The 25530-nt window shown below is 47.9% G+C and overlaps 1 protein-coding gene across 4 annotated transcripts in view; it reads right to left on the reverse strand.

The window, feature by feature from the left end:
* Window positions 1-25530, reverse strand: part of ptpro (protein tyrosine phosphatase receptor type O) — a 202106-nt gene that overhangs the window by 92734 nt on the left and 83842 nt on the right. For all 4 annotated transcript variants that reach the window (XM_086010114.1, XM_086010113.1, XM_086010111.1 and 1 more), the window contains exons 3-6: window positions 23467-23628; window positions 20351-20503; window positions 13425-13874; window positions 12061-12222 (exon numbers count right to left, since the gene is read on the reverse strand). In XM_086010114.1, coding sequence (XP_085866240.1) covers window positions 12061-12222; window positions 13425-13874; window positions 20351-20503; window positions 23467-23628 — 927 coding nt within the window. The remainder of the gene's footprint in view (window positions 1-12060; window positions 12223-13424; window positions 13875-20350; window positions 20504-23466; window positions 23629-25530) is intronic.

Below are 25530 nucleotides of genomic sequence, written 5' to 3' on the forward strand. Positions count from 1 at the left end.
TTGCATGGCAGGTTAACCTGGTGTGCTTAGGACCCAGTGCTGAATACTGCGCTAGGGTCGAAGTTTGCGCTGGTGACGTTAAGTTGGCATTGCACGCCGATTGACATCACCACGCCGCCATCAGTTACTGGCAGCGCAAAGGGGGAGAGGAATATGGCGGCCGTCGCGGGACCCGCCACCAGCTGACGAAAGAGTGGCAGCCGCCATTTTATCACTATTTCATGGCGCTACGGAGTGTCGGTAAGTAGATGAGTTATCTAGCCCCTGGAGTCTCAAACTCACGAGAAAGAGATAGAGAGAGTGAGCAAGAGCGAGAGATAGAGAGAGAGCAAGAAATAGAGAGAGAGAGAACAAACAAAGAAGGAGAGAAAATGAAAGCAGGAGAGATGAAAAGGAAAAGGGAAAAAGTGAAGGAGAAAAAGAAAAATGAGAATGGAATATTTTTTTGCAAGACAGGAATTCAATGGAAAAATTTGGGCTACCCTATGTTGTGGTGGCATCATTGAAAGACATGATGAAAATAATGGCAGGTTTTCATTTGATGCGACGTTTCCATCTTGCAAAATTCAATTTAAAGAAAAAGGATATGGTTTTGAGAAAATCAACAGATGGTTGAGGTTCCAGTAACCGAGCTTTCCATTACTTAACGTTTCTGATTTATCAGAGATCTACAAATGTTATGCTGACTCATTTAATGAAAATCAACAATTCATGCTGTTTTAACATTCTTATTGTACTTATAATTAGTAGGTTTTACCAGTAAACACCCCATCAGCCACCCACAATTGGGGCTGAATGAGTAGACTGTTACACATGGATGGAGGTTGTAATTAGGTTTCATAGGCCTCAGTAGCTTTAGACCAGCTGCCCACTCTTTCAACTCCACCTAGGAGAATCCTCACCAGGAAAAAGTCATACGTTCCCATGGGAATGCAAGCTCACATTCAAAGGGTCGTTTTCATAAGCCGCAGGCCTGTATGACCAAATCAAAAGAATGAGATGCCCATTGACTAAAGAAATAAGCATTTCCTTTAAGAAACACTAGCTGAAGTGCCCGGCGGTGCCGAGGCTTTTTCGAGGGCATGTTGTTGTTGGAAGAGAGAGAGAGAGAGCGACTGGGGGGAAGGGAGAGAGTGACTGGGGGGAAGAGAGGGAGGGGAGGGGTGGGGGGAAGAGAGGGAGGGGAGGGGAGGGGGGAGGGGAGGGGAGGGGGGAGGGGAAGGGAGGGCGGGGGGAGGGGAGAGGGGGAGGGCGGGGAAGGGAGGGAGGGGGAGGGCGGAAAAGGGAGGGCGGGGGGAGGGGAGGGGGGAAGGAAGGGAGGGGGGAAGGAAGGGAGGGAGGGGGGGGAGGGCAGGGGAGGGGAGGGGAGGGAGGGGAAGGGAGGGCGGGGAAGGGAGGGCGGGGGGGAGGGGGAGGGAGAGCGGGGGGAGGAGGGGGAGGGAGGGTGAGGGGGAGGGGAGGGGGGGCGGCGGGCGCCCCCCCCCCGAGGGTCGCGGCCCCCGAGGGTCGCGCCCCCCCCCCCCCCGGAGGTGAAGACCGCCGATTGCGCGCGCAGCAGGAGCTGAGACGCGGCGTCTCTCTCGGCCGGCGGGCCCGGTTGCCAGGGCAACCGTGACGCTGACCAAGCCAGAGAGAGAGACGCCGCGTCTCAGCTGCTCCTGCTGCGCGCGCGGCCCCCCCCCCCCGAGGGTCGCGGCCCCCCCCCCCCTTGAGGGTCGCGGCCGCCCCCCCCCTCCCCCCGAGGTGAAGACCGCCGATTGCGGCTGTGCGAGACGTCCGGCGGGCCCGGTTGCCAGGGTAACGCTGGACGCTCAGCAAGCCCCGGCAGAGAGAGACGTCTCAGCTCCTGCTGCGCGCGCACCCTAGCGGCGCTGGGCTGAGGCTCGGCCCTCCAGCCTTCGAGTGGGGCCGGGAGGTGCCTAGCTCGGGCGTGGGTGCGGAGGAGACGCCGAGGCTTCTAGGCCTACCTGGAAAAACGGGGAAAGGTAGGAAAATTAATGAGATTAGATAAGTTAATTACTTTCTAAATCATTTTTTTTAAAAACAATATGTGTTTTAAAAGCAACGTTTTTTTTAAAGACGCAGAAAGCGGGAAAAAGAAAGGAAAAGTTTGGAATCAAGATGGCGGCGACTCACCTCGGTTCAGAACGATAAAGCCCGGCCACACGCGCACCGATTGGCCCGGCGGCACACGCCAGCAACCCGGCGTACGATTGGTCGAGCTCGAGGTCACTCTGTCGCTAATGAGCGGATAATGAGATGCTAATGAGCGGAATGTTGAAGGTTTTTGGGATACCGCGGGCGCAATTTTAGCCCGGCCGAAACGTAAATATGCTTAAAACCGTCTCGGAAGCGTAAGCTTTCTTTGGAGGTAACGCGCGCGTAGGTACGCCCTGTAACTTTCGAGTGCATACCCGCAACGCACACGCGATGACAGACAGACAGATAGACAGATAGACAGAAAGACAGAAAGACAGATAGACAGATAGACAGAATGACAGAATGACAGAAGTACCGATTTATATATATAGATAAATAATGGGCCAAGGCCTACAATAGAGGACACAAAAATGTTTTAAGAAAAGGAGAGAAGGCAAATCAAGAAACCATTGTTAGATACAACCAAGCTTGGTTATTGTAACCTCAAACATCTGTGGAGCTTTTAGTTGTACATACATATGGCTAGGTCGGAATATTGGGGCTATATTGCCTTGTGGTGTTGGTGCACCTGTGCTAGCAGGATGGGGGGCTAGCCTTACCTGAATGATGTGTGTGTCCCTTTAAGAGTTCTTCATCTCCATTTCCAACTGTTCACTGTGTCGGAAATGAGCAAAGGGAGAGAGAGGCCTGCATGTCTCTGGGTGAATCAGGAACACTTAAAGGGCTGCTGTTTATCATTAAAGGGGAAGCTCAGTATCTTGGTCTTACTGTGAAATGTAGTAACTGGGAGGAGATATACCCAACAGGCGCTAAATAATGCAGTAGATGTAATTTATCTGGATTTTCAAAAGGCCTTTGATAAGGTACCCCATAGTAGACTGATGAGCAAGGTCAGAGAATGTGGAGTCAGGGGAGAAGTAGCAGAATGCATTGCTGGCTGGCTTCAGCACAGAAAGCAGAGAGTAGGGGGAAAGGGTAGCTATTCACAGTGGCAGAAGGTGGGTAGTGGTGTTCCACAAGGATCAGTGCTGGGAACATTGTTGTTCACAATTTACATTAACGATTTAGACTTTGGAATCAAAAACACAATTTCTAAATTTGCAGATGACACCAAACTGGGGGGGATAGTCAATACTGAGGAAGACTGCAACAAATTACAAGAAGACATTAATAAACTTGCAGAGCATATAATTGGCAAATTAAGTTCAACACAGATAAATGTGAATGGGCCAGAAATTTGGGTCCCCATGGGTGAGTACGCGCTGGGTACACACGCGTAGGCCCAACGAAAGTGCCGGTTTCGTGCATGCACTGCGCATGCACGGGAAACCAAACTTCCGTTCCCTTAAAGGAAGGGGTTCACAGGTTGAACGCGTGTGCTGGAGAGGCAGCGCGTACGCCTGGAACTTCCGTTTTTTTTGCAGGTTTCCCCGGGAGGGTAAGTCTCCAGCAGCTACGCTTTTAAAAAGCAGTCGCAAGGCCTGCTTTTAACAAGGTAAGTGGTGAATTAAGTAAAATTAAAACATTTTTTCCACAGGTTTATTATTTTTAAATACTTTAAACAAAGGTAAGTTTATTTTAGCCCAGTTTGTAACTAATTAAATTTTTCAAAAATTAAAATTATTGTTTAAAATAGTTATTTTATATAATTTATAGTTATTTTAAAAATGTGATTTAAAAAAAAAATGTATTTGAAGTTTTAGTTATGTTTTGGGGCCGAACTCTATTCATAAATTTGACAGGTCTTCCTATCAAATCTATGAATAGAGATTCCCTGCTACGATTGGCTCTCCATGGCCCACGTGATCCCAGGGGACGCTTCGAACTAACTGCGCCCCTGGGATACGCAAGCACTGCGCGCCGGCAGTTGGAGCAGGCCCAGGATCGGAATCCCACGCGGGCCCACAGCACAACGGCCGGCGCGCTAGGTAAGTGCAGGTCAGGGGCTTGCACCCACGGGAAGCCCCCGACCTGAATTTCTGGGCCATTACATTTTGGTAGGAAGAATATCACTTATCACTTGAAGGGTGCGAGTCTAGACGGGGTAGAGGAATAAAGGGATCTCAGAGTACAAATACACAAATTACTAAAAGTTGCGACACCATAGCAAGGCCATAAAAAAAGCAAACCAAGTACAGTACTAGGATTTATTTCTAGAGGTATAGAATTGAAAAGTAGGGAAGTTATGCTAAATCTGTATCGAACCTTGGTTAGACCACACTTGGAGCACTGCGTACAGTTCTGCCCACCATATTATGAAAAGGATATAGAGGCACTGGAGAGGGTGCAGAGAAGATTTACAAGGATGATACCAGAAATGCGAGGGTATACATATCAGGAAAGGATGAACAGGCTGGGTCTCTTTTCTCTTGAAAAAAGGCTGAGGGGTGACCAAATAGAGGTCTTTAAAATTATGAAAAATGTTGATAGAGTGGAGAGAGACAGAATGTTTCCACTTGTGGGGAAGAGCATAACTAGAAGCCATCAATATAAGATAGTCACCAAGAAATCCAATAGGGAATTCAGAAGAAACTTCTTTACCCAAAGTGGTGAGAATTTGGAAATCGCTACCACAGGGAGTGGTTGAAGCGAACAATATAGATGCATTTAAGGGGAGGCTGGACAAGCACATGACGGAGAAGGGAATAGAGGATTATGCCGATAGAGTTAGATGAGGAAAGACGGGAGGAGGCTTGAGTGGAACATAAACGCCGGCATGGACTGGTTGGGCCGAATGGCTTGTTTCTGTGCCGTATATCCTAAGTAATCCTATGTAAATTCCCTCAATGTCCATTCACCAGCAGAGTCACACGCAAGTTTTCTGGGTAAGTTAATTTGCATATGAAGTGACTTGAGTTCTGGTTTAATTGTATTCTATAAGCGCAGCGAGCAGCTTAAGCCCCAGGAAGCTTCAGTGCAGAAGTGGTGCAGCCTCAGTATAGCCTGCAGTCTTCATTAGAGCACTTGGGGAATGCCAGGGGTTGCTGCAGAGATTTTTTCCTCAACACCATTGGGTTTTAGGCACTTGGTATCTCTCGACCTCATCTGAAGTGCCTCTTGCCAGAACCATGAGCAGCCACAGACCATCTGTGCCCATGGGATATTATGACAGGGCAGTGTCTTGCCAGAGGGGGTTGAAGACCTGCAAGCCCTCCTGGAAGAGGTGTACAACAGTAGAGGCTGACTCCATATTATAAAAAGGATATAGAGGCACTGGAAAGGGTGCAAAGAAGATTTACAAGGATGATACCGGAAATGCGAGGGTATATATATCAGGAAAGAATGAACAGGCTGTGCCAGGCAGCATGCCATCCAGGAACATCAGTCATGACCCCCTAGATGGAGATGGCCCTGGCACTCACTGCCAACTCCCTCGCACCGAGGACTGCACAGCAATTCTGGAAGGTGCGCAATGGCTTGACCAGACAAAGTAAGGTCCAAAACACTCTGTTCTTTTCTTCATTGCCCACCCTGACTTCCCATTGGCTAATGTTGCACAGATCCCCTGTGGCAGCCTGAAAGGATCTGGTGCCAAAAGGTTCAGGGCAGTGGCCACTTTCATAACACTTTCATTTTGACAGTGAGCATTTATCCACTCTCATTAGACAGAGCCTGTTCTGGCAGTGGGGCGAGGCTGAAGATCTTTATGAAGGAGGTCACACAGAAGTGCAATGCCAGTCTTGGACAATCACACTCTTGGGACACAGAGCTCCTCCGAGATGTCCTTGAAAAATCTCTGCTGCTTGTCACGTGCTATGGAGGCTTCTACATTGGTGGGCTGCTCTCTTCTGCCATGCTGCCTTATTCTCCTCTCCAACCCATGTATTGCTGTTCATAGAAACATAGAAGACAGGAGCAGGAGTGGGCCATTCAGCCCCTCGAGCCTGCTCCGCCATTCAATGAGATCATGGCTGATCATCCAAACTCAGTACCCTGTCCCTGCTTTCTCCCCATATCCCTTGATCCCTTTAGCCTTTCTCCCCATATCCCTTGATCCCTTTAGCCTTAAGAAATATATCTAACTCCTTCTTGAATATATTCCTCCTTCTCTTCCTCCATACGGATGGCATAGAGAGGTCTGCCCATGGTGAATGCCACACCTGCTCCAGAGTCATTAAGTATGTGGGAAGCTGGGGGTCAAAAAATGTAGGAATGTGGTGAGACTGTAGTAAGTGCAAAACTCTACTTTGAGAGAGCAAAACTGACAATTTCTTGAAGGTGCTGCAGGGGTGCCAAGGCATTGGCATCAGAAGTGACAAAGTAAGTTTACCAACATTTGTAGACATGGTTATTCATCCATAGAAATGGCAGAAATAAAAATATACGCAAGGATGTGTCATGCAAGTTAATAAATGCTCACTGCCAAAAATGCCCCCCAAAAATTAGACTTCAACTTTAACTGAAACACCAGTACCTTCTTTCAACAAATATTCCAAAGCAGGCCTCGTCCATTTAACAGCAATGTGCCCATTTTATATGGGAGCAGAGCCTCAGAAGAAGTTGTGAAGCAGGCCTCGTCCATTTAACAGCAATGTGCCCATTTTATATGGGAGCAGAGCCTCAGAAGAAGTTGTGAAATTCTGTATGGTGCCAGAGGTTAATATTATATTTAAATGAGCCTCGTGTCTTCCTCCAGCCTGTCCGAAAATTGCTCCACAAATTGGGAATGTTACAATTTGGTTTGAAAGGTCAAGGGTGAAGGGTCAGATTTCCCACCAGCTGTGGGGCAGAGGCCCCTCATTCTCTGTCACAATCATCTATGAATCTTGGCAAAATTCCAGCGGCCATGTCCAGGAACAAGTTTCCAACCCCTCTCTGGGCTGCTTTAATTAGATATTTTTTAAATCAACAAACCTACTGGTTTCCTGTCACAAGTAATGTCAAAATGGGTCTGGTAGAAACAAGATGGGCGGCTTGATGAAAGAAATGGATCGATGCTTTTTCTCTCGACATAAAATTCATGGATACATTTTACAGAAGTTAAAAATGATTTTCTGAAGGTCAGCACTGCTGTGTGAGGGACCGTAGTTATACTGTGGCGTATCGATCACAGAAAGGACACAATCCGCTTTTCGGTCCGTAGACTATAAATCAGGCGTCATGCCTTTAAGAAGGATCACACCTTTAAGAAACTCGATCTGCAACATAGTTAAGCCCAGAGCGAGGGAGGAGCAGTCGAAGCTGTGGACTGATGAAAGGCAGTCGGACTTGGTGTAGTCTCTGACTCCATTTTGTGTTCAACATGCAGCCTCAACAATTAAACCTTTTCTGTTGAACCTCTCCGAGTTCAGTATTTTTTGCTAGGAGTACGTAGACTCCTACATTGGTGACCCCGACGCTCAGGATGACTCCTAAGCGTAACCATGGCTGACACAAACGCAGTTTCTGTGAAGCTGCCGGAGTTCTGGGAGAACCTAGCCACCGCCTGGTTCCTTCAAGCCGAATCGCAATTCCGACTCCGCGGCATCACCGCCGACGCAACGATGTACGACTACCTCCTCGCCTCCCTGGGCAGCTCCACAATCACGAAAGTCTGGACAACACTACAAAACCCTCCGGAGGAAGGCAAGTACGCACATCTCAAGGCCGCGCTCGATAAAAAATTCACAGCCTCCCAATTTTTGCGCAACTGCCACCTCCTCGACCTCCCGGGCCTCGGTGACTCCACGCCGTTAGACTTGCTCTCACACATGCTTCCTCTGACCGACGAGAAACCGCCCGGCTCCCTCTTCCACACGCTCTTTATCCGCCAACTACCACCCAGGATCCGCCCGGCGATCGTGGCGTCCAGCCTCACGGACCTCGAGGCCCTGGCCGACGAAACCGATAAGCTCCTGTCCGCCAGCTCCAACCACGCCGTCACCCCGACCTGGCCTCCGCAGCGTCGGCGCGCACTTCACCCTCTATCGCGCGGCCACACAGCTCGGCCACGAGGCCCCCCAGGCCCCCACGTCCCCCAAGCCCTCCGACCCAGGGCTACTGCTACTTCCATACCCAGTTCGGCGCAGGGGCACGCCGCTGCAGCCATCCCTGCACGTTTCCAACCGCCCCCACACCGGCCTACACGATGGCCGTGGGGCAAGCAGGCGCGCTGCTGTACGTTACGGACAGCGCCTCCGGACGCCGTTTCCTATGCGACACGGGCGCGCAGCGCAGCATCATCCCCGCGTCCGCCCTCGAGATCCAGCGAGGCGGCTGCGGCCCTGCGCTGGCTGCTGCCAACGGCACTGGCATCCGGACGTACGGCACCCGCACTGTCACCATCGACCTCGCAGGCCGCCGCTACCACTGGGAGTTTATCACCGCCAAGGTGCTCTCCCCGCTCCTCGGTGCGGATTTCCTGTGCGCCCACGGCCTGTTGGTCGACAAGCCTCGGCGCCGCCTCGTAGACATGAACACCATGTCACCTATCGCGGGCGCCATGGCCCCCCCCAACCCGCCGAAATGGCGTGGCAGTGCCGCGCCCGCTCAACGGACGACTACTCAGCACTTCTGGCTGAGTTCCCAGCCCTCACCAACCCGACCTTCTCCGCGAAAGTTGCTAAGCACGGGGTAGAACACTTCATCCCCACCACAGGCCCACCGGTGTATGCCCACGCCCGCAGGCTGGACCCGGCGAAGTTGGAGATCGCGCGGGCCGAGTTCGCCACAATGGAACAGCTCGGCATCATCCGCCGCTCCAACAGCCCCTGGGCCTCCCCACTCCACATCGTCACCAAACCCGATGGGGGATGGCACCCCTGCGGGGACTACCGGCGCCTAAACGACGCCACCACGCCGGATCGGTACCCCATACTACACATTCAAGACTTCTCGGCTAGAGTGGCCGGCCGCTCAGTCTTCTCCAAAGTCGACCTGGTGCACGGTTACCATCAGGTGCCAGTCCACCCCACGGATGTTCCCAAGACGGCCATAATCACCCCTTTTGGGCTATTCGAGTTTCTCTGAATGCCCTTCGGCCTCAAAAACGCAGCCCAGCCTTCCAGCGGCTCATGGACTCGGTCCTCCGGGACCTGAAGTTCCGCTTTGTCTACCTGGATGACATCCTGGTAGCTAGTTCCTCCAAGCAGGAACACATCGAGCACCTCCGCACCCTGTTCCAGCGGCTCAGTGAGCACGGGCTCATCATCAGCCCAGCGCCAATTCGGCCTCAGCAGGATCAAATTCCTCGGCCACCACATCACGCAGGACGGAGCCATTCCCCTGCCCGCCAAGGTGCAAGCCATCCAGTAGTTCCCCCGGCCTACCACCATCAAAGGCCTCCAGGAGTTCTTGGGGATGATCAACTTTTACAACCGCTTCATTCCCGGAGCGGCCTCCCTCATGCGGCCCCTATACGAAGCCCTCCGGGGTAAGAAAGACAGAATGGCGATCGAGTGGTCGGCGGACATGTTGACCGCTTTCGACTTGACCAAAAAGGCGCTCGCCGACGCCACCATGCTCGCTCACCCACAGCCCAACGCCAGGGTAGCCCTCACCACGGACGCCTCCGACCACGCGGTTGGCGCCATGTACTAACAGTGGGTCGACGGGGCCTGGCAACCGCTGGCCTTTTTCAGCCGCCAACTGCGCCCCCGGAGGCCAAATACAGCGCCTTTGACCGCGAGCTCCTCGCACTGTACCTGGCAGTCCGCCATTTTAGATTTCTTCTGGCAAGCCGCCCCTTCACCGCGTTTGTCGACCACAAACCCCTGACATTCGCGATGGCGAAATCTGCGGACCCGTGGTCAGCCAGGCAACAATGCCAGCTCGCCGCGGTGTCCGAATTCACCACGGACATCCGGCACGTCTCCGGTCGAGACAACGTGGTGGCCGACTGCCTATCCCGCCCCGCCGTCCACGGCGCCCACCTGGCAGTGGACTATGCTCAACTGGCAGCGGAGCAACGCAGCAACCCCGATCTGCTCTCCGCGCCCACAACCCTCCCAGGGCTGCGACTGACCGACGTCGCCTGCGGCCCGTCCGCCGTCACAGTCAAATGCGACACCTCCTTGGCGCAACCCCGCCCCGTAGTCCCGGCGTCCTGGCGAAAACGGGTGTTCGACATCGTCCACGGCCTCTCACACCCCGGCACCCGCGTGTCCATTAGACTGGTGGCCAACCGATTTGTCTGGCGCGGCCTGCGCAAAGATGTGCGCGTCTGGTCCAGATCCTGTATAGCTTGCCAGCGTGCCAAAATCCACCAGCACATCAAAGCCCCACTCGAGGAGTTCACCGTGCCAGAAAGAAGGTTTAACCACGTCCACATCGACCTCGTCGGCCCCCTGCCGCCATCACAAGATCACACGCACCTGCTGACAATCGTGGACCGTACCACCCGCTGGCCCGAGGCCATTCCACTGACGTCCACCACCACCGCCGACATCGCGAGGGCGTTCATCGGTACCTGGGTCGCTCGGTTCGGCGTCCCCTCCGACATGACGTCGGATGGAGGCCCGCAGTTCACCTCTGATCTGTGGGCCGCCATCGCCCGAAACCTCGGGGTGGCCGTTAACCGCACCACGGCTTACCACCCCCAAGCCAACGGACTGTGCGAGCGATTCCACAGGTCCATGAAGGCGTCCCTCCGCGCCAGCCTCGAGGACGAGGCTTGGATCGACCGCCTCCCGTGGGTGCTACTTGGCCTACGCTCCGCGGTCAAGGAAGACCTGCAAGCCTCGGTGGCAGAACTCGTGTACGGCCAGCCACTGCGCGTACCCGGAGAGTTCCTGCCCACCGCCACGACCCCCTGGTCGGCTGACCAGCAACGCCGCGCTTTCGCCAACCGAGCACAACAGTTCGCTCCGGTACCCACCGGCCGGCACGGCGAACCAGCAACCCACGTACCACCTAGCCTGCACATGGCCAAATTTGTTTTCGTGCGCCATGACGCCCACCGAGGACCTCTACGGCCCCCATACGACGGACCCTACAAGGTACTCCAGACGGGGAACAAGTTCTTCCTCCTCGAAGTGGGCGGCAGAACTGACAAGGTGTCGGTCGACCGGCTCAAGCTGGCGCACCTAGAGCCCGACGAACCCGTTCAAGTGGGCCAACCCTCACCGCAGGGCAGACCACCTAAGAGCCCGACACGTCCGACCGCCCCGCTCCCGACACCAACCGCCAAGAGCCGTTCCGGCCGTGCCATCAAGCCACCACGCCGGTTCGTACACTCCCTACTAGCGGATTCTGGGGGGAGCTGTGTGGCGTACCGATCACAGAAAGGACACAATCCGCTTTTCGGTCCGTAGACTATAAATCAGGCGTCATGCCTTTAAGAAGGATCACACCTTTAAGAAACTCGATCTGCAACATAGTTAAGCCCAGAGCGGGGGAGGAGCAGTCGAAGCTGTGGACTGATGAAAGGCAGTCGGACTTGGTGTAGTCTCTGACTCCATTTTGTGTTCAACATGCAGCCTCAACAATGAAACCTTTTCTGTTGAACCTCTCCGAGTTCAGTATTTTTTGCTAAGAGTACGTAGACTCCTACAATACCATCTTACTGCTAGTTCTCACAACTTCTGCATCTGATTGATTAAAGATAGGCTCAGTCAATCAAAGATCACGCAGCATATAAAGCCTTATGGTTAGTCCTTGGCACCTGCGTTTTGCCGATGGTTTAGAGGGGCATCTATATCTCCTGATGCTCCAGGAGACAGGATGGTACCCATGTGGTTCTAGAGCAGTTGCTTGACCTGTAATAGATATGCCTCTGTTTCTGACAAACTAATTGGGTGGGGGGGGGGGGGAGGGCAGGTGTACCTATTCAATTGTTTTTGGTCTTGTGTTGGAGCTGTTCAGTGGAGGCCTTTTGCTACTGACCTAGTACAATTGTATCAGATTTCAACTTCTGAAATTGGCCCTGAAACTGAATTTGCCTGCTGGAGCCCTCTCATTCACCCCACACGACAAGATACTTACTTAGGTAAAAGGTCACGGGTTTCTCGGATGAGCTCTCTCTAGTTTGACAGATTCCGAAGGAGCTGACTGTTGTTACATTTACATCGTACTTCCCTGGTTCCCAGAGTTCCATCTCGAACACATAACTGTTATTTTCTACCGTGAAAATTTCAGCGGAGTTCCCTGCAGGAGAACAAGAAATATTAAAATAACAATCAATCAATGTGTTAAAGTGCTGAATTTTTTGAAACGGTTTACAGTGCATCTTTGGTACAGTCCTCTGCAGTGATGAAGTGTATGGGATGTGTTCATTTTAGTTTGATGCTGTATATACTCTTATGAGAGGGAAGAACGTCAGTATCCCATAGTATGGCCTTTGTATTCTCAAGAGTTGTGGAGAAAGAAACACACTTAACAATGCCAGATAATGAACAATTTTTGTTTCAAAGTTTCTTTTTCTCAGGCTAGATGCAGGTGATAAAAAAATCATAATTGTGATTCCTAAGTTACTGCAATGCAACTTTTAAATGCTTTATTGAAAAATTGTTATTTTGAAGGTGGCTTTTTGGTATTTATTTTTGAAGGGAGTGGAAGGGTTCTTTTGTACATTTGTTGTTATTTCTCTGTACGTATTTTATTCAGAGTATTATTTTCTCCTGGTATATACTTAATAAAGTACACAGTCTGAACTGTGGTCTGACACCTGGCATGTCGGTCTTACAGGGCTAATTCCGTGATCTGTGGGGAGAAGCCTTGCTCATAGGGAGCATGGGACAAAGATCAGGGCTATGATGCTGTAGCCCCGTCTCATTAATCAACCTATTGTAAAGAAAAGAAAGACTTGCATTTATATAGTGCCTTTCACAACGTCAGGATGTCCCAAAGCGCTTTACAGCCAATGAAGTACTTTTGAAGTGTAGTCACTGTTGTAATAAAGGAAACGTGGCAGCCAACTTGTGCACAGCAAGATCCCACAAACAGCAATGTGATAATGACCAGATCATCTATTTTTGTTTAGTGATTTTGGTTAAGGGGTAAATGTTGGCCAGGACACCGGGGGAGAAATCCCCTGCTCCTCTTTGAAATAGTGCCGTGGGATCTTTTATTCCAACTGAGAGAGCATAAGGGGCCTCGGTTGAATGTCTCATCTGAAAGACAGCACCTCTGACTGTGCAGCACTCCCTCAGTATTGCACTGGAGTGTCAGCTTGGATTATGTGCTCAAGTCTCTGGAGTGGGGCTTGAACCCACGACCTTCTGACTCAAAGGTGCGAGTGCTACCAACTGAGCCATGGCTGACACAATAATGAATAAGGAAACATAATCCAATATATTTGCATCACACTGGTGGTATTTTACAGTAGTGGTATTGGTAGCTTGGCCTACCTTGCCTCTGGATGTAAATGTTGAAGCCATCGTAGGCTGTAGATGGCTTTGGAGGGAACCACTCGAGCACAAGCCAAACAGTCCCCGAATTGGCAATAGAGCGCGCAGGCTCTGTGGTTGTGTAAATAATATTTTGCGGATCTTCTTCAGTGACATTCATATCTAAATAATCGCTTCCACTTGCTGAAATCTCTTTACTGTCTGGTTGGAAGTCCAGCGGCCAGTCAGCGATCATTCTCTCGTCACCTTCACTGGTTGATTTATAATCGCCCCAAACGACTGACTCGTTTGCTGCCATGTCATTGACCTCAGTATCAATAGCGTTACTTCCCTCGTCATCAGTTTTGTTAGTGCTGAGAAAAAACTGTTCATGACCAGCATGAACTTCACCGATGGAGCGACTTCTTCCATACACAATCTTCATCGTCACGTTGCTTGGGGGGTAGGGAACTGTTGAGGGGAAATAAAGAGATTTCCTCATTGGTGAAGTATTAAATAAAGTTAGGATGACTGAATTTTTTATTCTGTGCTTTTAAAAGAGTTTTTTCCACTATACTAAACTATTGAATTCGGCCATCCAGCAACAAAAGAACTTTTAAAATCGCTTGCAAGGATCTGTACTTGTTCTGCCCATGTGATGTGCATTGTTTTGTCATTGTTGACACACTGCATTATTTTCACAATTTCCTGCTCCCAGGTTAGACTTTCACGTGACAGGAGCTCATGTCGGGAACTTAGTCGCGAGATCAGTGCACCTGTTTTGTGGCTCGCACAACATCTATTTTAACGAGCAACAAATCGCACTGACCCCAAATCTGGGCCTGAACTCCCGATAGCCGTTCTTGCTCATGAGGCTCTGTGCCCCGGGAAAGGTTGCTGTAACATTTACAGAGAGTTAATTATGCTGATACAATGAGGAAAGAAATATTTAGGGGGAAAAATTCGGTTGATTAGCGCTAACGGGGCGCAAAGCAACTAGCGCCTGGGTGTGGCGATGTTTGCGCCGCTCGTGAAATTTACCAGACATTTTGCGGCGGCGCTAAACACTACTGCCACGATCGCCTGCGCCCACAGATCGTGACGTCAGTCGAGCATGCAATGCCCCGGTAGCGCCCTGGACCGGATATTGAGTGCCGCCCCCTGCCTTTCTGCCTGCCACTAGCAACGACAGGTAGAGGGGAACCTTTTGCAGTTGGGAAGGGACTGGGGGAGTGCTATTTAAAGGCGGCCGCTTCCTGCCTTTTTTTGTCATCGACATTTTTGCACCATGCATTCTGAGAGAGACACACTTCTGGAGAGATTCAATGCTGTATGAAGGAGTTTTGGGTACTGAGCAGCACTTTGCAGGTTCATTTTGATTTGACCTTCCTTGCATCGATTTAGAAGAGACTATGGGGGCTGCACTCTGAGCTCTTTCCCTGGGCCTCCTCATTGTTCTTTCCAGCAGAATTGATGTACAGGTCTCTCCAGGCCGAGATTCAAGGCTGCAATGAGCAGGGTGTGGATGGAGAGCAAGATCGACCCTCCCCTTTAAGAACTGGCCGGCGCCAGTGTGTCTGTGTTCCATTGCTGACTGACATCACATGAGCTTCGCCAGCGCTCTGAGGTAGCGCCTCACTCCTCGGCGTTAGCGCCTTAAGAGAGGTGTGTAGCGCCTGATTTAGCATTCAAATCACCTCCGGGGCGCTAGAAGTCAAGTTTGCAGTCAGAGGCGATAATTAGCGCCAGAACTAAACTTTGCACCTGGACGATAATTGCGCCCCAAACGGGGCGATACCGAATTTCTCCCCCTTAATTTTCTACAAAATATGTAACATTTTTACAAATGTTAATAAAACTAAGTGGAGTCCCACAGTGACCTGCTCTGGGGTTGCTGCTGTTTACAATATTTGTGATCGTATTTGGTAAGACATTTGATGGATTGAGATGACAGATGGCTTTTAATGTGGATAAATGTAGGGTAATGGACATTGGAACAGGTAAATGTGTGTATAACGGGAAAGGGTCCTATTTTAATGTGGATAAATGTAGGGTAATGGACATTGGAACAGGTAAATGTGTGTATAACGGGAAAGGGTCCTATTTTAATGTGGATAAATGTAGGGTAATGGACATTGGAACAGGTAAATGTGTGTATAACGGGAAAGGGTCCTATTTTAAGTTTGCCACTGGAATTGTGGGATTAGGCTAATCTCACTGGGATACGCACTTAAAAAGGAGGGTATAACTAGAATTTTTCCATTGGCAGAAGCCAAAAAGAGTAGAGTTTGAAAGTGACCATTGATCATATTCAGAAAGCAGGTGTGAGGTAGTAACTAATAAGGCAAATCAGATACTGGGCACATAAGGAGGGCATTGAACAAGTAAGAACAGTTTATATTGACATTTTACAGATCAATGGGCAGTCCAGTTCTGGAGTAGGGTGCACAGTTTAATTCATCCTACCTCAAAAGGCATACAGCCACATTAGAGAAGGCTCAAAGAAGGGTGAGCAGGATAATTCCAGGCCTTTGGGGACTAAGAAATGAAGAAAAGCTCAAACAACTAAAGGCTCAAACAACTAAACTTACTTTTGCTGGAGACTCAAATCTTCTAAATAATAACATGGAAATAACCAAACTATTTATCTTGGACAATAAGCACACAAGTACAAAGTTCACTTGCCTCGAGTGAGGTTAGAGATTAGGGAAAAAAATTCCCAAAGGATTGTGAACATCTGGCACAAGCTTCCAGCTAAAATGATTGAGTTAGATCAACAGGCACCTTTTTCCCCCCCAAGGGAAGTCAGGGAAATCAAGTAGTGTTCTCTAACTGGTGGTGTGGAGTCTGGGTGGAGTGGCTTGATGGGCTGAATGGCCTTTCCTCCCTCTGGACTTCTTTCATATGGTTAAATCTGTACTATCCCTTTCCAGCTAGAAGAGCAGAATGGTGACCTGGAGCTTCAAGGCTTCTAACACCAATGCTGCAAGGTGAATCACCTGGCAGGAAACACAGCTCTTCCCTATAGATAAACTCTTAATTCAGAGCCTGGTTGATCAACACATTTGGTGTGGGTGTGTTGAGGGTATAAGCCCTCACTCCATCACAGAGATATGAAGAACACACTTCAAACACATGGGCCTAGAAATTGAGTAGCCTTAGCGCCGCATTTGAGGCGCTAGAGGGCCTAGCGCCGGAGTTATGGCCAGTTGGGAAATTGAGTGGGGCCCTTCCGTCGACACCGAATATTACTATGTCCTGTCCTGCCCAACTTGTAACTTCGACTCCCACCATACAGAAATCATGGAGGAGCACCGAAAGTCTACGGAACATCGGGAGAAGGTGGCTCTACTACGGAAAAAGGAGGGAGAGAAGGAGGAACTGCGCATGCAGCTGGCAGCTGACAGTGGAGCCCAGAGAGTCTCCAAGAAGCAGAAAAGGAAAAGTCGAAACAGAAGATGACCCATCTGAACCATTATTACCTCTACCAGATCACACACGTGGTCCCTCCGAACGGAGCCAATTCAGTTCGGAAGTTCAAACTGTTAAATCCATGGAAGGACTATTGAATGAGTCACTCCAGCAACGTGAACCGACTCCACCACAGAGATTGAATCTGTGAACTGTTTTCCGCAGAGACTGAATCTGTGATCTGTTTTGACATGAAGTTATCTATGTATCTATGTTATTCTGTTATGTAAACCTGAAGTTATATATGTATATATGTTATTACGTTATGTTAAATGGGGAGATGACTGTAAAGCTAGGAAGGGAGGAATGTTGTGTATGTAATATGTGTGCTACTTTGAACCTATGGACAGGACTGCACTACTTGTTGGGCGTAGTGATACGCAGTACCACTCCTGGCCATAGGGGTATAAATAGTACTGTGGGTACTGATCTCCCCTCAGTTCCCGCCTGTGGGCATGAAGTAAAGACCTACGTATAGTCCCTACCTCCAACCAGTAAAGACCTGTTTTATTGTTACTGATTAAGTCTGAGTATTAATTACTTGAACAACTCACAGATTTAACAGTCCACATACTGCACTTCCATGCAATATCCCAGCCTGAAAGCCAATAAAACCTCTCTGCTCTATCTGAACAGATGAGAATCTAGTTGCCCTGGGACTGCTTATTCTCATTGCTACCACTGAGTCTTCCATGTTACTAAGTAGGGTTGCAAAATTCTGGGAATTTTTAAAAGAGGAAACTTTCCATGGGAATTTTCGGGAATTTAGGGAATTTATGGGAATTTTGAGTTTTTTTGCACACTGATGGTTTTTGTCTCTGACCCTTATATTATCTTCGTCGTCAAAATAGACATACTGTTCCATACAAATAAAAGCAGGCTTTCAAAACTTTATTTTGGTTATAATTTTGAACTTTATTGAACCCCCACAAAAAAGACCCATCTAAAATAAAATAAAAAGAGCGTCAGCTTATTTAGCCTGTAATTTGTTCTTATTTTGTCCCTTTGAGTCTTCTACTCATGAGTCTTCTGAGTCTTCTACTCCTCATTGCTCCTCCTGATTCTCTGACTCTGACGTGTCCATTTCCTCCTCTGTGTCAGTGTCTAGCTGTGTGGTGGACACTTCTGTATCTGGCTCAATAAGTTGTAGGTTCGCCCGGATAGCCACCAGTTTCTCCACTCTCTTGTTAGTCAGCTTGTTGCGCACCTTTGTATGCGTATTCCCAAAAAGTGACCAGTTTCGTTCAGAGGCCGCTGATGAAGGTGGGATTTGGAGTATCACCGATGCAATAGGTGACAGGGCCTCAGATGCACAAAGTCCCTTCCACCAGGTATGTGCACTGATATGCTTGCATGATTCCCATATCCCATCCCCATTCCAAAGACCTTGCTTGGTAGAGAACTTTGCCAGACTTCCCAGAACTTTGCCCACATCCAGATTGAGATGGTGTGAGAGGGTAGAAATCACACTGTAAGCGCTGTTGATCTGTTCTCCAGAAAGTATTGGTCTCCCAACATGCTTTGGGTCCAGCATGTATGCTGCAGCATGAATCGGCTTGACACAAAATTCTTGACGCGTCTGTATGAATTGAACAATTGCCTTCTCCTCTGCTTTGAGCAGCAGGGATGTGGGTAGGGCAATGCTGATTTGTTCTTTTAAATCAGTAAAAAGCCTGAGAACATCTGACAAGACAGCGTCATCTCCTTCAATCTGAGCAATTGCAGATGCTACTGGTGAGAGTAGTTTAAGGCTGCTAACCACTCTCTCCCAAAACACATCATCCAGCAGTATTTTCTTGATGGTGGTTTCCATATCCCCAGACTGGGATATTGCCATTTCTTGCAGTGACTCCTTACCCTCCAGAAGGCTGTTGTACATTATGACAACACCACCCCATCTAGTGTTGTTGGGCAGCTTCAGTGTGGTGTTCTTGTTCTTTGTCATTTGCTTGGAGTTGTAGGTTGCTGCAACTACCTGTTTTCCCCTGACATACTTAACAACTTGCTTGGCTCTCTTGTACAGTGCTTCCATGGTTCTCAAACCCATGATGTCCTTGAGGAGCAGGTTAAGCCCATGAGCTGCGCACCCAATAGACATAATATGAGGGTAGGCCTCCTCCACTTGAGCCCAAGCAGCCTTCATATTCGCAGCATTGTCAGTAACTACTGCAAAGACCTTTTGTGATCCAAGATCGTTGATGACCGCTTTCAGCTCATCAGCAATGTATGTGCCTGTGTGTCTGTTGTCCTTCGTGTCTGTGCTCTTGAAGAACACTGGGAGAGGAGTGGAGACGATGTAGTTTATGATGCCCTCCCCTCGTACATTTGACCACCCATCTGAGATAACTGCAATACAGTCTGCCATCGCTATCGTTTCTTTGAGCTTTCCTTGGACTCTGTTATACTCAGCCTCCAGCAAATAAGTAGGCAAAGCATGTCTGGTGGGAGGACAGTATGCAGGGCGAATAACATTGAAAAATCTCTTCCAGTACACATTGGCTGTGAGCATGAGGGGTGAGCCTGTTGCATATACAGCTCGAGCAAGGCACTCATCTGCATGCTTCTGGCTATGGTTATCCATTGTATCAAAGAACCTGAGTGAAGTTGTTGCATTTGGATAAATGCTGCTGCATCTTTGTGGCATTCTTTACATATGGCTTTCTACAGTGTTTGCACATGTACACAGTCTTTCCATCTTTAATGCCTGGGGTAAAATGCTTCCACACATCCGACAGTAAACGTGGCATTGTTCTATGCAGAGAAATAAAGGGCATTCATCTCTGTGTCGAACTGCGGTCGATCAGCACGATTGCAACAGGGTGAGTACATTTTTGCTGATGCTCCATGTGATGGAAGCATGACCTGTACACACACGACGCTACATCACCAATAGTGTATTATTTTGTATATTTTAAATTGAAGGACAACAGAGTTCAACAAGTAACTGGTTTATTTGGTATAAAGTCTGATTTACTTACTGCATCATCACAACATCAGCAAAAAACAAAATAACTTCCCTCAGGACCCCTAACCTGGATCTTAAAAAAACTATAGCAGTCTTACAGATGCCTGCAGGCCAATCACAATTCGATATGCAAATATTACAAATAGAGGGAGCTAATCGCTCATCCACTCATCCAACCAATCAGGACACATTTGTTCACAGTCACACACAAAACTTGTAATTATTAAAACAAGCCAAGTAAGAAGATAAACATATATTGATTAAGAAATTCTTTAATAATTAAGATTCCATCTCTGTTAGTAATTTTAAGAGAGGACCTGTGGAAAAAAAAGAAAGAAATACAAAAAAAACAATATTATGCTAGCATGTGCTTTTTTGGGCAAAATTCCCAAAATTCCCAAGCTAAACTTCCCGTGGAAAATTTCCAGAAATTTACCAGAAACTTTCCACCCCTTTGCAACCCTATTACTGAGGCACTGTCTTGGAAAAGCATAGGAATTGAGGTTTTTACCCGTTCTGTGATGTTTCGGCTCATGACCAACAGCACTGTACTCCATTAATGGAACTCTATTGACATTAGCTTCTGCCACCAGTTGGACTGTAATGTTACTGTAGCATGTTCCGGGTAGCCAAGTGTTGAAAATTAATTTGCCTTTCAGAAAATCTGTTTAAAAGAAAATATAGACAATAAACAACACAGCACAGTTACATCAAGCAATAAAGGTAGTGAGTATGCAGAGGGGGGCCAATTTTGCATGGTTGCACTGGTGGTAGGGAATCCCACCCGTTTCCCATGATTTTTCGATAAATGTTGATTGTGTGAGAGATTCCTTGCTGCCAGTGCTCACTTGGAAAATTGCTCCCAATATTCCAGCATTAATTGGCCATTGCAGTGACAAGTTAGATAGGAACATGTTGGAAGGAAAATATGCCTATGTTCCTATAATAACACCCCCATTACAGCCAGCACACAGAAAGAACACAGTTTGTTGCTGAGCAACTGTTTACAGTCCACTATCTCAAAAAAAAATATTAGTATGGGAATAAAACGTTTGTTTCACACTCATGTTCTGAAGTAAATTAGTTTGCGCTACAAATTTAGCATCGGCCTAATGAGATTTCCCACCAATGTTAAACTTGTGTAGTGTAAGTTGGGTGCGGATGCCCAAACTAATTGTGAAGCAATCTATTGCTCAAGGGAGTCTCACTCTGATTCACTCTAGTGGTCAGGTCAGGCCTCGACTCTGGATTCAGGCTGCATTTACACTATAAATTGCAGTGTTGGTGTCAAGCGAAACCACTCAGGCCCCATCAGTCTAAATGCACCCTTAATCATTTGGGGAACAATTGAGTTTGAGTGCGTCAAAAGGTACATTCGAACATGACGGGCAGGAAAAGACCAGCTGGTCTATCAAACCTGCCCCATACTCTTGATGCCTGGAGCCTCATAACTACACACTTCCTAACCCCCTGCAGGTGCGTAACCTCCTGGGAGAGGCAAAAAACTCCAGAACAACCCAGAGCCAAAATGAGGGGGGAAAAGATCTAGAAAATTCCTCTCCGACCCCTTAAGGCAAACAAGACCAATCCTGGAGATCACACTGACCATGCATATATCAACTGTTATATCACTTACCTTATATACGATGTGACCACACAACATTTGTGGCCAACATAACCTGAGGATTGTGTTACAATCTGTAATTCATTCTGAAGTACTTGCTTTTTGTCCAGAATCATTGTAATTATGGGGCTGTAAATTTGGCCAGTGCGGCGCAGCATACTATTGTCCATTATTATCTTCTAAAGACAATGGGAGTTGCTATGTCATGTGATCGGAGGTCAACAACAGTAGCAAGTAGGAAGGGGGTCAACAACAGTAGCAAGTTACCATTTAGGTAGAATCCTTCGTGGGTCTCAAACTGTCTTACACAAAAGATTACTTTCAGAAATTCAGTGAATCACCACAGTGTGCAGCAACAGAAGACAAGATTCCCAGAAAAGGGCAGTAAAGGGAGTCCAGAGTGCTTCTTAGGGGCGGGAATGGTGGGGAGTAGCGGCAGGAAAGCCCTAGATTCCCAGAGAAAGGTGGGATATCTGTTGTGAGAGTTGAAGGTCTTACATAAAACTCCAAATTTAAAAAGCGGACCCCAGACGTGGAGAACTGTTTAAAAATAATAAATCACGAAAAGTGACGGAATTATTTACAAGGAGCGGGGGCCCAGGACATCACCCATGGCCAGGAGTTTCCTCTTCAGGTGAGGTTACGGTGCTGGAGGGGGAGCAGCTCCAGAAGTTTCCCAGCCAGGGAAGCTGGCCCCCTGGAGAGGAAAATGCACGTGCAGAGGGGTCCCAAAAAGGGCACTGAACTGGTGAGGAAGATGGTGGTGAATGAAGACAGGTCGCTCAAGGAATGACAGGGGAGGGGAGTAAATAACACCGGGGGTAGTGGGGGGAGGGAGGGGGAGGAGAAACATAGGAACAGAAGTAGGCTATTCAGCCCCTCGAGCCTGTTCCGCTATTCAATTAGATCATGGCTGATCTGTATCTTAACTCCATTTACCCGCCTTGGTTCCGTAACCTTTAATACCCTTGCCGAACAAATATTTAAATTTTCAACTGACTTAGCCTCAACAGGTTTTTTTTGGGGGGGCAGGGGAAAGAAGAGAGGAGACCAAGGGTGGGGGAGGGGGTGGAGGAGGAGCCGAGGCAAGAGACAGGAAGGCCCGTTTGTAAGAAAGTTAGTGCAAGGAATTCTTCCAAACAATGAGGATGTTTGGTGATTTTCTGAAGAACTTGCAATTTTTTCATTCATTCTATTATAAATTTGAGGCATTTCATGAGTCAGAAAGCAACAAAACTACCAAGAAAAGTTTGAATAAAGATTTGATTGGTTGGCTTTGTGCAAGCTTGGCGGTGCCTGTGGGGAGTGGATATCTGAAGAACCATGAAAAAGTTCAATTTCATAGAATCATTGAAGCTTATAACAATAACAATTTAGATTATATTGCACCTTTAATGTAATAAAACATCCTTACAGCACAGAAGGAGGCCATTTGACCTGTCGTGCTCGTGCTGGCTCTTTGAAAGAGCTGTCCAATTAATCCCACACCCAGCTTTCCCCCCCATAACCCAGCAAATTAGTCCTCTTGCATTGATTCTTGGACTCAATCACCTATCTTGAATAAAAACAGAAAGTGCTGGAAATACTCAGCAGGTCAGGCAGCATCTGTGGAGCGAGAAACAGAGTTAACGTTTCAGGTCGATGACCCTTCGTCAGAACTGGAAAAAGTTGGCGATGGAACAGGTTTTAAGCAAGTGTAGGGGCAGGGAGAGGGGGGAGGGGAGGAAAGAACAAAAGGGAAGATCTGTGATAGGGTGGAAGGCAGGAGAGATTAAGAGACATTAAGAGATGGTGCAAGGCAAAAGGCACCTATCTTGACCCATTTTTCCACATCATGGAATACACTGGAAGATATTGGTCCAACTAGAATTAGCCACTCAAGTACAATCTGTTTTATTATACTTTTGGACCAAAATCTGCAACTAACTCAAATAAATCCTTTTATCCACTGCAAACACATTGGTGGAAATCAGACATTACCCGGTTAATTGATGTGTTCTTACCCTTATGGAGCGATGATCGATAATAATTGCCTTCAAAGTAGCTTAATTTTAATCTTGAGAAAAAGTTGGTGGTCTGCTTTGGATATTGAATGTCAAAGAGGACTCCTGTTTGTGGAGACTGCTTGTAGTCATATATAGCCACACTGTTGACTGGGAGTGGTTCTAGCAAAGACAGAGGAAGTGCCAGTTACAGTTAAACCTTTTTAATACAAGTGTGGATGAACAGCAAAGTAGCTCCTATGGAGATTAATTGCATCAAGTGCGGAGCTCTTAAATCAGCTTTCACGTAGCTTCCATAAGGAATCCGGGAAAAGTTTGTTGTAATGAGGGACGTGCAATGGCAGAAGTTTATAATAAGAAACACAGCATTATGTAAAACAATCACTACTGCACTCACTTTGCAGATATAAACCAGTAGAGATTGTCTGAATACAAGGCTAGGCTTTATCTGCAATTTTTAAAACAATACACTACTTTACTCACCATCTTTAGAAAGAGCAAATGAACGAACTTGCATTTCTAGAACACCTTTCATGTCCCATGGATGTCCCAAAGCGTTTCACAGCCAATGAATTACTTTTGAAGTATAGTCGCTGTTCTCTAGGCAAATTTGCACACAGCAAGGTTCCACAAACAGCAATGAGATAAATGGTCAGTTAATCTGTTTTAATGATGTTGGTTGAGGGATAAATATTGTCCAGGACACCGGGAGAACTCCTCTGCTCATCTTCAAATAGTGACATGGGATCTTTCATGCCCACCTGAGGGGGCCGCCAGGGCCTCAGTTTAATGCCTCATGTGAAAGACGACATTTCTGAAGTGTCAGTCTAGATGATGTGCTCAAATCCTGGTGGGGGGCTTGAGCCCACAACCTTCTGACTCGGAAGCCAGTGCTAAGCAATCTCTTCCCAGGCCTCTGCAAATGTCGCTCTTGGGAACTGTTTGAGTGTCCTACTGTGTGTGACTTCCTTTTTAAAAAAAAACTCTCCCTCTCTCCATGTTGACCAGAACCTGGTCCCTCAATATCTCTTCCCCTGATGGTATGGTCCCGATTAGGAACTTGCTTGTTGGGAAATTGAGAACACAAGACAGTGACTTACACTTTAGCATAATACATTGGAGCATGGTGCTGCTGTTCAGCCATTAAAAAAAAATGTATGTGATTTTTCTACCTTGAAACTTAGTACATTCTTCACGTTAGATAAGAATTTCACTCCTGTTTCCAGTATAGGCAATTCTAAAACAATTAACTGGTCAGCGCATATCTTGACATCAAGTACACTAGGCTGTTGCTGTTGATCTTGACCTTAAATGACGGCTGACCGGAATAACGAGTTATGTCCAGTGGGAAATATAACCCAATGTCACATGCACCAGCAAGTACAATCAGACCTCAGACAGGGAATTTTGCACTATGTAATTTCCAGTTAAAAGTGGTTGGATGGGATTACAAACTTAATTTACTGTGGTTATTGAATGCATTGCCATATTTCAAAATGGAAAACTCTCAAGGCGTCAATATTGAATCCTTTATCAGAAGGCAGCATAGATACAGGCAATCATAGGAAGGGCAATGGGTGCACGGGGACATGACTGGAGGGAACAGTAGAAAGACACTGTATACTGATTAGGATCAACTATTTTCAGGTTGAGATGCACTACTGAATATAAATTGGAAAACACTGCTTTTGAAATCTGAATTCTTTGAAGCTTGACTGCAAGAGAGTTTTTGTTGACACTTCGATTTGCAAGTGTGACCGTAATTACATCTTCAAGCCAGCAAAACCATCACACTGCAATTTTCTGTCCTGGCACTATTGGTTCAAATAAGCAAATGAAGTCTAAGGGCTGGTGGGGGCAGCAACATATTTATGTGGAATGTAGAGTGTGTTTAAAGATAAGCAATGTAACTAATCGGCAGACACCTAGGGCAGGATTTTCATTGGGCCGTGGAGTCGGGATTGGAGGCGTGCGGGGGGTTAAAATCCCAAAATCAGGGGTCCCGACCCCATCCCGCACCCAAAACCGCCTCCATGCCAGTTTCAAAGGAGGCGGGTACCCGCC

Source organism: Somniosus microcephalus, chromosome 17 (assembly GCF_052327205.1).
Source record: "Somniosus microcephalus isolate GS21.2 chromosome 17, FLI_Smic_1.0, whole genome shotgun sequence".
NCBI lineage: Eukaryota > Metazoa > Chordata > Chondrichthyes > Squaliformes > Somniosidae > Somniosus > Somniosus microcephalus.